The sequence below is a fragment of the Pelobates fuscus genome, chromosome 2 (assembly GCF_036172605.1).
Source record: "Pelobates fuscus isolate aPelFus1 chromosome 2, aPelFus1.pri, whole genome shotgun sequence".
Lineage (NCBI taxonomy): Eukaryota > Metazoa > Chordata > Amphibia > Anura > Pelobatidae > Pelobates > Pelobates fuscus.
This window is the reverse complement of record NC_086318.1, coordinates 438,527,836-438,542,666: the sequence shown is the minus strand read 5'-3', so window position 1 is coordinate 438,542,666 and position 14,831 is coordinate 438,527,836. Positions and strand designations below refer to the sequence as shown.

At 39.4% G+C, this 14,831-nt stretch overlaps 1 protein-coding gene across 3 annotated transcripts in view; it reads left to right on the top strand.

Annotated features, from left to right (window-relative positions):
- The window catches only part of DAAM2 (dishevelled associated activator of morphogenesis 2), a 257,845-nt gene that overhangs the window by 174,646 nt on the left and 68,368 nt on the right, over window positions 1-14,831 (top strand). For all 3 annotated transcript variants that reach the window (XM_063444117.1, XM_063444115.1, XM_063444116.1), the window contains exon 7: window positions 13,408-13,518. In XM_063444117.1, coding sequence (XP_063300187.1) covers window positions 13,408-13,518 — 111 coding nt within the window. The remainder of the gene's footprint in view (window positions 1-13,407; window positions 13,519-14,831) is intronic.

Below are 14,831 nucleotides of genomic sequence, written 5' to 3'. Positions count from 1 at the left end.
GGCCTGGTGTCCATTTACTATGAATGCTCTAATTGTTACTAAAATTAGCATGAATTAACATGTATAAAACGCGTCGTCGCTCACTCCCCTAACAAGCCTTACTGATGCTTTTTCAGGCTTATTCCATAAATCCTTCAATCTTTCCTCAAATAATGACTTCCTGAGCTTCCCACCAGCACCCTCGCATCAGAGCAGGGACTCATTTTTGTCTTTTAATTAGTTGGCTGCACATCAGAAAGCATTGTAATTTACCAAGCCTGCATCCCATTACAAATTGCAAACTCGTTTACCTGGAGTTTGAGTGGCAGTTACCTGATCCGGCCATTAAACAGAGACTTCCATTAAATTCAGGATATCAACCTGGCCCAGATGTCTGTTAATTACAAACCGTCATCACGCTGATAAAACGGACGTTTCCTTGCAGAATGATAATATTACATCCACAAAATGCTCTGGAATCTCTAAGAAAATATACTGAGAAACTTGTTTTTATGGGTTAAAATACATATTTGATGTGTAAATGGAAAAACAAAAAAAAACAAAAAACAATTCCTGATATATACAAGAAAAACATGCATCTTACCATGCTATATATTGTCATTTGATAATAGGGCTTATTCACTAAACTGTGAGTTTATGATGATTTAAGAATCCACTGTCAAGACTTTAGATTTTTATTAAAATCCCAACTCCTCCTTTCTAAAGATTAAGCAATTTATTTTTCCAGTTTGCATGCTCCCTCATGTCACTTTTTATTGATTAACCAACATGTTACGTATAAGAGTTTGTATTGATAATATATAGGTCTCTCCGATCAGATTGAATCTGATTTATTGCAGGCCCATAGGCATACCAGGGCCCATAGGAATGCTTTCTGTCTGTATATTTTTCAATGTCTATGAATTATTATTCACATTTACCTTGAGCAGCCAAAAACAAAGTTATCTGCTTTATACAGGCCAGGCAGATCGGCCAAGCCACTGGGTACATTTAGGGTTAATCACAGTAATTATTAAGTGGGGGCTATGAATAGAGGATTGTATAGACACCTCTCCTCCCCCGTGCTCTTTGGCTAATACACCTTCTAAAATGAAAACAATGTATAAGTGTGAATTCCTGTTCGAGCAAACGGCGACCACGTTCTGTGTGCCCCACTTCAAAAACACAAAATCGAAGAATGGCTGCCTTCAGTGCCAACATGCAATATAAGGAGGAGAGGAAATCTCCGAGGTCCTTATTCCGCACTCCACCCAAAATAATATAGTGTGAATAGATCCACAGACTGAGCTGCAATATAGCTTTCCTTCAGTCTTTCTCCTTTTAGAGGGAGAGTGTGTGTGTGAGAGAGTGTGAATGTGTGAGTGCGTGTGAGTGCCACAAGCAAACACGTTTTGGTCCCGTGCATATATATGTATTCCATGTGAGTTTTCAAACTCTCTGTGTATCTGCGTGTCAGAGAGTTGTGTGAGAGTACATACTGTATGTTTAATGAGTGTGTGTGTAAGAATGTTTATATCTGTGTGTAGCATATTGTGCCTTTGTATGTCTTGGTCTGTTTTACAAGTTTGTGTGCACATGCCATTGTATAATACATTTGTGTGTATGCATTTGGATGACAATGTGTGTTTTTGTGCATTTAAGAATTTAATAATACATTAAAAATAATGTCTGTATTTAGTTACTTACTATTAAAAAGAGTTTGCTCATTTGAAATCCATTCCAGTAACACTTTGCCACATGGCCATCACACCTTCCTATGCCTTTATATCTTCGTAATAAGGTGTATTGAGTAACATTTGTATCCTTCCAAATTAAAGAGTATTTACCATTCATTATTTTCTGCTCTGCACTGAATGAATAAATCATTTGTTCAGCATTAAAAAAGTTCCCACAGTCATTGCAATAATGTTTGAGCCGATCTCAGTCTTATTAATATAAATATTATAAATTAAATTTTTCCTTTTCTCATCAGAATTTAATAATTGCCATATGTCAATTCTACAAAGTTTAGGACTGAATAGCAGTGAATTGAAATGGCAAATTGTGAAATTTAGGGAAAATGACCAAGCTATGAATATATCTGAGCTGTAGAATGTTTCCATTACATTAGTTATTTTAGTCTACATTTTGAATTTTCAAACTGGAAAAATTCTCCAATTCAGAATTTTTTTTAAAATTCTCCAACCTAGACATAATTGCTGGCATTGAGAGAAATGAAATCAGGGGGGGTGGGTGGCTTCTTATTAGAGACAGCCCAGCCCAAGAAATCTTAGGACTGCATGTCAGTTCCCTGAGTACACCGTGACAGCGCATGCACATCTAATGAGGCACCCATGCTACTCTTGTTGACAATGCTAATGATGATGGTGTCCCTTTATCTGAAAAAACCTTCGGTGATAGGACAGGACCTTGAGTTCAGGATGGTTCTGCTGAACATTTGGGAGAAAATTTACAATTCTCCTATTAATTTACTAAAAGTCATGATTTGGTCAATAACCTTGTTTGTGTTTTTGTATTTACCAGTCATCCTGATCCTCGATAGGGTTACATTTGCCCAACACTGGACTCCAACCACTTCAATTTGAGACTAGAGTTATGTGTTCAGGTTTATACATTCCTCTATGTGGTCACACCGAGGGTCCAGCCTTTAGCAGGTGGTTATCCAACTTATCTGGTTACATCTGATAGTCCATCGACACCCTGGACTATCTCGGGTTCACTCATGGCTTGCAATACTGCGGCTTAGAAAGTGGTCATAAGGATTACAAATGTAAGATATTAATTTGTTATTTCACTCCTCTGGCACTGAAAGTAAACCAGATCCTATTCTTTGTTATGTTCATATTAATATTGAGACACAAGCACCTCCAGCAAGCAAATTATTTGCAGATGTGTGTTTTGAAATGATAAATCCACAATGAAACATACAAGCTTTCATATTTGTACTTGGGAACTGTGAGCTCACCCCCACCCAAAAATATCCTGGAACTGTCTGTGTTACCTGGTTGATCCATGAGGGAACGTCCTAAATACACGGTTCCAAGTATCTAAATCCGGTGGCTATTGTAGATGTGAGCCTCTAAATCATTCCATAGCGCAGAACAGAATGCCTGTGGCTGATAGCAACATCCAGGAAAAACCTCATAAACATATCAAAAGCTATTTCCAATAACCTGATAAGATCTTCAGCTGTGGGGTAAGGAAAGCAAGTGCATACCGAAAATGAGCGGAAAATATAATGAAATGGAAAGTGTCAACCGGACACCCCAGCAGAGATATCTGGAATTGCCTTAAGACTTGGGCAGGCTGTCCTCAACTGTCACTGCACGTCACATCCAGGGCCTTATACCCTGACACCTATAACATGCAGTGTTAAGGGCTGCCCTCAGCTGTCACTGCACGTTACACCCAGTGCCTTATACCCTGACACCCATAACATGCAGTGTTAAGGGCTGCCCTCAGCTGTCACTGCACGTTACACCCAGTGCCTTATACCCTGACACCCATAACATGCAGTGTTAAGGGCTGCCCTCAGCTGTCACTGCACGTTACACCCAGTGCCTTATACCCTGACACCCATAACATGCAGTGTTATGGGATGTCCTCAGCTGTCACTGCACGTTACACCCAGGGCCTTATACCCTGACACCCATAACATGCAGTGTTATGGGATGTCCTCAGCTGTCACTGCACGTCACATGCAGTGCCTTATACCCTGACACCCATAACATGCAGTGTTAAGGGCTGTCCTCAGCTATCACTGCACGTCACATCCAGGGCCTTATACCCTGACACCCATAACATGCAGTGTTATGGGATGTCCTCAGCTATCACTGCACGTCACATCCAGGGCCTTATACCCTGACACCCATAACATGCAGTGTTAAGGGCTGCCCTCAGCTGTCACTGCACGTTACGCCCAGTGCCTTATACCCTGACACCCATAACATGCAGTGTTATGGGATGTCCTCAGCTGTCACTGCACGTCACATGCAGTGCCTTATACCCTGACACCCATAACATGCAGTGTTAAGGGCTGTCCTCAGCTATCACTGCACGTCACATCCAGGGCCTTATACCCTGACACCCATAACATGCAGTGTTATGGGATGTCCTCAGCTATCACTGCACGTCACATCCAGGGCCTTATACCCTGACACCCATAACATGCAGTGTTAAGGGCTGCCCTCAGCTGTCACTGCACGTTACACCCAGTGCCTTATACCCTGACACCCATAACATGCAGTGTTATGGGATGTCCTCAGCTGTCACTGCACGTCACATGCAGTGCCTTATACCCTGACACCCATAACATGCAGTGTTATGGGATGTCCTCAGCTATCACTGCACGTCACATGCAGTGCCTTATACCCTGACACCCATAACATGCAGTGTTATGGGATGTCCTCAGCTATCACTGCACGTCACATCCAGGGCCTTATACCCTGACACCCATAACATGCAGTGTTATGGGATGTCCTCAGCTGTCACTGCACGTCACATCCAGTGCCTTATACCCTGACACCCATAACATGCAGTGTTAAGGGCTGCCCTCAGCTGTCACTGCACGTTACACCCAGTGCCTTATACCCTGACACCCATAACATGCAGTGTTAAGGGCTGTCCTCAGCTCGCTGGTACTTTATTTTACATTTCATTGCGCACCTAACAAACATTTTTTACCTTGGGTCTCTGGGTTTAGCCACAGGTAATGTTTCAATGGGGGATTCCAGAGCTCCTTCCACTGTGCGTCCACGTACCATCACCCCAAATCAGGAAACTCATATTTTACAGACTGAGCTCTCTATATAAAGTGTGTCTGCAGCTGACCCATCTCTGGGATTTATACAAAGTACCATCTCTCCCTGCCACCAATGCAAACTGAAACCAATGATGTGCATACACACTGCTGGCAGTCAAAGGGTTAACAGGTTAAAGACACATACATTAAGCCACAAGCCCAACGTGTCTCTGAAAACACTATACGTCTCTCAGTGAATTCGCAGTCAGTTCTGGAATGATACATTCGATCCAGTGATTTAAATGGAAGCCATCTGCTCTGGCACAACCACCGTCCGAGAACGCCGTGTCACTAAAATCCAGAGGAGTTGCCACTGGGCCTCACTTTTCATCCTAATAATGGATATTGTCTATATGGTTCATAATAAAAGAGCTGAGCATGTGTTTCTAGTTTAACTTCCTGTCTGGGAAGGGTCGGTTCCAGCACGCTGCGGGGGATTGGGAAGCGCTCAGCCAATGTTACAGTAACGGATTGTTCATTCTGCTACACATACATTTAGCGTGTCACTTCATTCTGCATGATTGGCTGTGACAATGGTTTATGTTGTCACGCCTCACAATTACTGTTTAATTTCCTTTATACTCTATGTAACCTATCCTGCCACATGTCACTATGGATAATTTATAGAACTGAAATAGTAATTAGTAACATTACTGATTGGAAACTGGCACAATTCTGTACTGAAATCAGCACGATTATTAGAGGAACACTCTTCATTTCACACTGTGAATGGTGTGTATGTGGATGAATGTCACTGGGCAGGAATAACAAATCTCTTCCTCCTGATCGATAGTCACATGCTGTACCCTATTCCTTGTTGTTGTCAGCAGGGCCCATTTTGGGGGGGGGGGGGGGGGTACATGTTGTACCCTATTTCTTGTTGTCGGCAGTAGGGCCCATTTTGGGGGGTACAAGCTGTAACTTTTTCCCTGGCCTGTTTTTGGGGGTGTACATGCTGTGGGAAGGCGGGCTACACATTTGCTCATATCAATCCCTTTCTCAAACATTCCATTTCCTGAGTTACAGTATTTACGTTGAAACGCTGTAGAACTTATATCAGGAATTAGTACATGGGGTGTTAAAGAATGTGTTTATTTATTGACCGGTTCTGGATTCCACATCCGCGGCTGTAATAAGGAATTCAAGGGCTTAAAGGGAACTCCATTGCCCAAATACAAAATAAATAAAAATCATTATTTAGTAGATATGAAAACTTGCATGCATTTAATAATGCATTTTTTTACTGGGGATATATATACACTCAGCTTGCAAAACCTGCAGTCCTCTTGTCTGCTGCCTTTGCAAACCCTCACCTCCCCTTGTATAGTTTATTTATATAGCGCTAACAGGTGTACTCAGCACGTTACAGATTACATTACAGTAGAGGGAGGTACAGTAAGTGCAGTAGGTATACAGTGTATGTATATTATATTTATATAGCACTAACAGGTGTACTCAGCACGTTACAGGTTACATTACAGTAGAGGGAGGTACAGTAAGTGCAGTAGGTATACAGTGTATGTATATTTTATTTATATAGCGCTAACAGGTGTACTCAGCACTTTACAGGTTACATTACAGTAGAGGGAGGTACAGTAAGTGCAGTAGGTATACAGTGTATGTATATTTTATTTATATAGCGCTAACAGGTGTACTCAGCACTTTACAGGTTACATTACAGTAGAGGGAGGTACAGTAAGCGCAGTAGGTATACAGTGTATGTATATTTTATTTATATAGTGCTAACAGGTGTACTCAGCACGTTACAGGTTACATTACAGTAGAGGGAGGTACAGTAAGTGCAGTAGGTATACAGTGTATGTATATTTTATTTATATAGCGCTAACAGGTGTACTCAGCACTTTACAGGTTACATTACAGTAGAGGGAGGTACAGTAAGTGCAGTAGGTATACAGTGTATGTATATTATCTTTATATAGCGCTAACAGGTGTACTCAGCACTTTACAGGTTACATTACAGTAGAGGGAGGTACAGTAAGTGCAGTGGGTATACAGTGTATGTACATTTTATTTATATAGGGCTAACAGGTGTACTCAGCACTTTACAGGTTACATTACAGTAGAGGGAGGTACAGTAAGTGCAGTGGGTATACAGTGTATGTATATTATATTTATATAGCACTAACAGGTGTACTCAGCACTTCACAGGTTACATTACAGTAGAGGGAGATACAGTAAGTGCAGTAGGTATACAGTGTGTGTATATTTTATTTATATAGAACTAACAGGTGTACTCAGTACTTTACAGGTTACATTACAGTAGAGGGAGGTAAAGTAAGTGCAGTAGGTATACAGTGTATGTATATTTTATTTATATAGCGCTATCAGGTGTACTCAGCACTTTACAGTTTACATTACAGTAGAGGGAGGTACAGTAAGTGCAGTAGGTATACAGTGTATGTATATTATATTTATATTGCGCTAACAGGTGTACTCAGCACGTTACAGGTTACATTACAGTAGAGGGAGGTACAGTAAGTACAGTAGGTATACAGTGTATGTATATTTTATTTATATAGGGCTAACAGGTGTACTCAGCACTTTACAGGTTACATTACAGTAGAGGGAGGTACAGTAAGTGCAGTTGGTATACAGTGTATGTATATATTATTTATATAGGGCTAACAGGTGTACTCAGCACTTTACAGGTTACATTACAGTAGAGGGAGGTACAGTAAGTGCAGTAGGTATACAGTGTATGTATATTTTATTTATATAGCGCTAACAGGTGTACTCAGCACTTTACAGGTTACATTACAGTAGAGGGAGGTACAGTAAGTGCAGTGGGTATACAGTGTACGTATATTATATTTATATAGTGCTAACAGGTGTACTCAGCATGTTACAGGTTACATTACAGTAGAGGGAGGTACAGTAAGTGCAGTAGGTATACAGTGTATGTATATTGTATTTATATAGTACTAACAGGTGTAATCAGCATTTTACAGGTTACATTACAGTAGAGGGAGGTACAGTAAGTGCAGTAGGTATACAGTGTATGTATATTTTATTTATATAGGGCTAACAGGTGTACTCAGCACTTTACAGGTTACATTACAGTAGAGGGAGGCACAGTAAGTGCAGTAGGTATACAGTGTATGTATATTATATTTATATAGCACTAACAGGTGTACTCAGCACGTTACAGGTTACATTACAGTAGCGGGAGGTACAGTAAGGGCAGTAGGTATACAGTGTATGTATATTATATTTATATAGCGCTAACAGGTGTACTCGGCATTTTACAGGTTACATTACAGTAGAGGGAGGTACAGTAAGTACAGTAGGTATACAGTGTATGTATATTTTATTTATATAGGGCTAACAGGTGTACTCAGCACTTTACAGGTTACATTACTGTAGAGGGAGGTACAGTAAGTGCAGTTGGTATACAGTGTATGTATATTATTTATATAGCCCTAACAGGTGTACTCAGCACTTTACAGGTTACATTACAGTAGAGGGAGGTACAGTAAGTGCAGTAGGTATACAGTGTATGTATATTATATTTATATAGCACTAACAGGTGTACTCAGCCCTTTACAGGTTACATTACAGTAGAGGGAGGTACAGTAAGTGCAGTAGGTATACAGTGTATGTATATTATATTTATATAGTGCTAACAGGTGTACTCAGCACTTTACAGGTTACATTACAGTAGAGGGAGGTACAGTAAGTGCAGTAGGTATACAGTGTATGTATATTGTATTTATATAGCACTTTACAGTTTACATTACAGTAGAGGGAGGTACACTAAGTGCAGTAGGTATACAGTGTATGTATATTTTATTTATATAGTACTAACCGGTGTACTCAGCACATTACATGTTACATTACAGTAGAGGGAGGCACAGTAAGTGCAGTAGGTATACAGTGTATGTATATTTTATTTATATAGCGCTAACAGGTGTACTCAGCACTTTACAGGTTACATTACAGTAGAGGGAGGCACAGTAAGTGCAGTAGGTATACAGTGTATGTATATTGTATTTATATAGCACTTTACAGTTTACATTACAGTAGAGGGAGGTACACTAAGTGCAGTAGGTATACAGTGTATGTATATTTTATTTATATAGTACTAACCGTTGTGTACTCAGCACATTACATGTTACATTACAGTAGAGGGAGGCACAGTAAGTGCAGTAGGTATACAGTGTATGTATATTTTATTTATATAGCGCTAACAGGTGTACTCAGCACTTTACAGGTTACATTACAGTAGAGGGCGGTACTGTAAGTGCAGTAGGTATACAGTGTATGTATATTATATTTATATAGCACTAACAGGTGTACTCAGCACGTTACAGGTTACATTACAGTAGAGGGAGGTACAGTAAGTGCAGTAGGTATACAGTGTATGTATATTATATTTATATAGCGCTAACAGGTGTACTCAGCACTTTACAGGTTACATTACAGTAGAGGGAGGCACAGTAAGTGCAGTAGGTATACAGTGTATGTATATTATATTTATATAGCACTAACAGGTGTACTCAGCACGTTACAGGTTACATTACAGTAGCGGGAGGTACAGTAAGGGCAGTAGGTATACAGTGTATGTATATTATATTTATATAGCGCTAACAGGTGTACTCGGCATTTTACAGGTTACATTACAGTAGAGGGAGGTACAGTAAGTACAGTATTTATACAGTGTATGTATATTTTATTTATATAGGGCTAACAGGTGTACTCAGCACTTTACAGGTTACATTACTGTAGAGGGAGGTACAGTAAGTGCAGTTGGTATACAGTGTATGTATATTATTTATATAGCCCTAACAGGTGTACTCAGCACTTTACAGGTTACATTACAGTAGAGGGAGGTACAGTAAGTGCAGTAGGTATACAGTGTATGTATATTATATTTATATAGCACTAACAGGTGTACTCAGCCCTTTACAGGTTACATTACAGTAGAGGGAGGTACAGTAAGTGCAGTAGGTATACAGTGTATGTATATTATATTTATATAGTGCTAACAGGTGTACTCTGCACTTTACAGGTTACATTACAGTAGAGGGAGGTACAGTAAGTGCAGTAGGTATACAGTGTATGTATATTGTATTTATATAGCACTTTACAGTTTACATTACAGTAGAGGGAGGTACACTAAGTGCAGTAGGTATACAGTGTATGTATATTTTATTTATATAGTACTAACCGGTGTACTCAGCACATTACATGTTACATTACAGTAGAGGGAGGCACAGTAAGTGCAGTAGGTATACAGTGTATGTATATTTTATTTATATAGCGCTAACAGGTGTACTCAGCACTTTACAGGTTACATTACAGTAGAGGGAGGCACAGTAAGTGCAGTAGGTATACAGTGTATGTATATTGTATTTATATAGCACTTTACAGTTTACATTACAGTAGAGGGAGGTACACTAAGTGCAGTAGGTATACAGTGTATGTATATTTTATTTATATAGTACTAACCGTTGTGTACTCAGCACATTACATGTTACATTACAGTAGAGGGAGGCACAGTAAGTGCAGTAGGTATACAGTGTATGTATATTTTATTTATATAGCGCTAACAGGTGTACTCAGCACTTTACAGGTTACATTACAGTAGAGGGCGGTACTGTAAGTGCAGTAGGTATACAGTGTATGTATATTATATTTATATAGCACTAACAGGTGTACTCAGCACGTTACAGGTTACATTACAGTAGAGGGAGGTACAGTAAGTGCAGTAGGTATACAGTGTATGTATATTATATTTATATAGCACTAACAGGTGTACTCAGCACGTTACAGGTTACATTACAGTAGAGGGAGGTACAGTAAGTGCAGTAGGTATACAGTGTATGTATATTATATTTATATAGCACTAACAGGTGTACTCAGCACGTTACAGGTTACATTACAGTAGCGGGAGGTACAGTAAGTGCAGTAGGTATACAGTGTATGTATATTATATTTATATAGCACTAACAGGTGTACTCAGCACGTTACAGGTTACATTACAGTAGCGGGAGGTACAGTAAGTGCAGTAGGTATACAGTGTATGTATATTATATTTATATAGCGCTTACAGGTGTACTCAGCACGTTACAGGTTACATTACAGTAGAGGGAGGTACAGTAAGTGCAGTAGGTATACAGTGTATGTATATTGTATTTATATAGCGCTAACAGGTGTACTCAGCACGTTACAGGTTACATTACAGTAGAGGGAGGTACAGTAAGTGCAGTAGGTATACAGTGCATGTATATTGTATTTATATAGCGCTAACAGGTGTACTCAGCACTTTACAGGTTACATTACAGTAGAGGGAGGTACAGTAAGTGCAGTAGGTATACAGTGTATGTATATTGTATTTATATAGTACTAACAGGTGTACTCAGCACGTTACAGGTTACATTACAGTAGAGGGAGGTACAGTAAGTGCAGTAGGTATACAGTGTATGTATATTGTATTTATATAGTGCTAACAGGTGTACTCAGCACGTTACAGGTTACATTACAGTAGAGGGAGGTACAGTAAGTGCAGTAGGTATACAGTGTATGTATATTATATTTATATAGCAATAACAGGTGTACTCAGCACGTTACAGGTTACATTACAGTAGAGGGAGGTACAGTAATGTTCTTCCAGTTTATAAAACAGTGATTTACATAAATAGTGTTATTTGTATTAATTGAATATAGGGAACATACAACAACATAAAAGGAATCATTTTCTCTATCAGGAAAGGCTGATAATGATCAGAAATGCAGATGTGAGGAGAAATGAATCTGCTTTTCGAGCATCAGGAAGATGTCTATATAATTATAAAATGGGATCCTGTTCTTTCTCTGATGATTAGCGGTTATTACCAATTGAAGGAAGCGGTTCCTGTAATGTTCTGATGAAATTAAATTAGTGCCCTATCTACGTTCTGTGACTGTTATTTTCTACCCGGACTGATGCAAAGCACCGTCTTTAACTTGCGTCATGTTAAGGCCAGAATGTAGAATAAGTTCGCCAGACGTTTTCTAAAAATAAAACAATATGTTAATTTCTGCTCAGTCCATCGTCCATTCCTTGCAGAATCCAATTGGAGATATGTTCCTATATATTTTAACCAAGGATGAAGAATCTGCCTGGTGATCTGGTAGTGGCAATGTTTGGAATATTTACCCTTACAGGGACAGGACAGTTTAGGAATTAAAACAACTGTAGTTTAATGAAGCAGTTTTGGGTATTAGAACCTCTAAAGTAAACACACTGTGCTGTAGATCTGATTAAAAGTTAAACCATTTTGTTTTAATGCAGGCTGTGCCAGTCACAGCCTGGGGAAGTGTGGCTAGGGCTGCATATTCAGGATCAAAGGTGATTTCACTCCTAAATGGCAGAAAAATGAGACACTCATGTTTTTAGGTCCCGTCTGGGAATAATTCCATCAGTGACACCAGTAAGGTATGAGAGCATGTTTCTAGAGAATGCTGTGTTGGTCTTTGTTCCCATGTGGCCTTGTTATCCATATTTGTTTGAAGCCAGAGAGGGTCGGGTGTCAAAATGGAGGAACGGTCTATAAACTCATGCCTTCCTTCAGCTGAATGGTCACAATGAAAATCCAAGGTTTATTTACCATTTGTCTTTACTGTTACTGTTAATGCTACAGTTCAATCATGTATTTCATGTATTGCATATTTCTATTAAATAAATAGTCGTACTTTGTTTAACCCTCTTCAAAAATATGTACTGAATAATTTTATAGCCAACTAATTATACTTCCCCTACTCCATTCAATCACCCTGCATTGTGTCCAGTCAGGGTAGGAGTAGGTGACCACCTAGGGCCGATTGGTTACAAAGAGCCCCAGAACAATGTGTTTCTTGACATTAACTCTCCCTATGTGAAGAACTGGTAGCCGGCCTGTGAGCTCCTAATCCTTCTCTGTTTCCAGTAGCAGAACGTCCGATTCTAATTCCTCTTGGAAAGGATTTGAAGGAGAGGAAGTAGGTAGGTGCACGTACTTCTTGGCTACAAAACTAATCTCTGGCTAGAAAATTAAATAAAAGCAGCCATAAAACAGTCAGCTCACAGTAACTAAAACATCACCCAATAATTTCCAGTAGTGATCTCCAAATCAACCATTAAAAAATGTAAGGTGCCAATAAAATAAAAAAAATCAAAGCACAGTTCTGTATCAAAGGCAGCATTAAAAGCTCAAATAAAATCCCCTTTAATCGCGAGCATTTGGTTACCTATTGTCTCATGCCTGCACGGTGTCTTCGGTTCTCGATGCAATTGGGTGTTAGGTGACAGGCAGAATATAAAATGGGAAAACATTAGGTTGGGTCGAGGGCCAGGAATTCCCGGGACACGTGCAGTTGGCATAAAGGAACGTACAGGTGACTTGTGTTTCAGACCTATAAATCTCACAGAAATATATCAGAAAAAGTTCCGTCACAAAGACTCCTAATGAAAGTTTGTTGTGGTTGTTTTGGGAAACTTCCCATACTCGTAGTCCACATTGTTTTGCCTATTTTGTTCAGTGATCTTTTCACTGCGTATTTCTTGAAAGAAATTAATAAAAATGAAACCATTACAATTCTATTCTTGCCTCTTTCACCTTTTCCAGACGCTGCTTAACGAATTAGACCGAAGTATGGGGAAATACCGAGACGAAGTGAATCTCAAAACAGCAATAATGTCCTTCATCAATGCCATACTGAATGCCGGAGCTGGGGAGGTGAGTTTACAAATCTGGAGCACTTTTCCAAATTGTTTTCCAGTCATATTTACGAGAGGCTGCAGGAAACGGGTAATAGTTTTGGACATAAATGTGGTAATTTCTCTTGGCCTTCTTAATGGTTAAAAGAAACGCAAGACTAAAACCTGGTTGTTGTCAAGGAGCAGAGCAATGAATTTGAAAAGCAGAGGATTATGCTCTGCAGGATACGGAACATATGGGATGGCTGCGGTTACAATATTGCTGCTTTCTGCAGTCTGTGATAGAGGTTTCCATTGCCCGCTGACTTGCAGCCTGTTTTATATCATAAACCGAGGCCTGCAGGTCTTTCTCAGCCAGATCCATGGCACAATCAACATTGTCAAAAAAATAATAATAAAGTTAGCTCTGCTTTTAAATGTTTTTAGGAAAGTTTATTCTTCAGTCATTGAAGTTTTTTCTCTCCGTCCCTTATTGTTAGGATTAAAATCAGTTTGAAATGCGTACAGCCGACTAAAGTAATCTTTTGTGAGGTGATCTCATTTAAAATAGATGCTAGACGAGGCTTACATGACAGACATACCGCAGATTGCTCTGATTTTATACTCTGCTGCAGTCGAGAGCTCTTTAAAAAAACCCCACAAAAAAACACTAGAAACTGTAAAGTATAATGTACATTATGGTAAGTAATGCAGGCCAGAATGTTAATTGTGAGGGGGAGTAGACCAGATTTATTAACTTACAAAATGAATGACTGTATTATGATCCTGCCAACTCCTAATCCATGAAGTAAAATCATTTCCCTTCAGAATTTACACCCAAAATGGTGTATTGGAAACAAAGAACTGGATGAGTTATAGCTTCGATAAGAGTCCTACAGTTTGGTTTCTCTACAGTAACAGACGCTATCTGGTCCTGCAATATAGAGAGCAGATACCTTGGAAATGGCAGCTAAATTTCAGATCACATATATGGTAATTTGTAGAGTTTTAAGAAAATGGCAACATGGAAGTCATATTGCAAATCTTGGGTACTTTATCTGAGAAACATCACTTAGTATAGGAGTGCTCTCCTAAAGAATGGTTTGCAATATGGCGGACGCACCGCATTCCACTGGGTAACAGAAGTTGCATCGCTGAGTACACTGGTCAAATTTCACTAATTATATTAATGAAGTCACAAAAAGCAGAAAAGAAACTGCTAGGTTTCTGCCAGATTACACCTCTGGTATCCCTAAAACCCCTTACCCAGACTGGATGTTTGAAAATGAGCTTAGGAAGTGATGGTAAAATTACAAATAAAAAGTAAGATTAAAAAAACAAAAGGTCAAACTC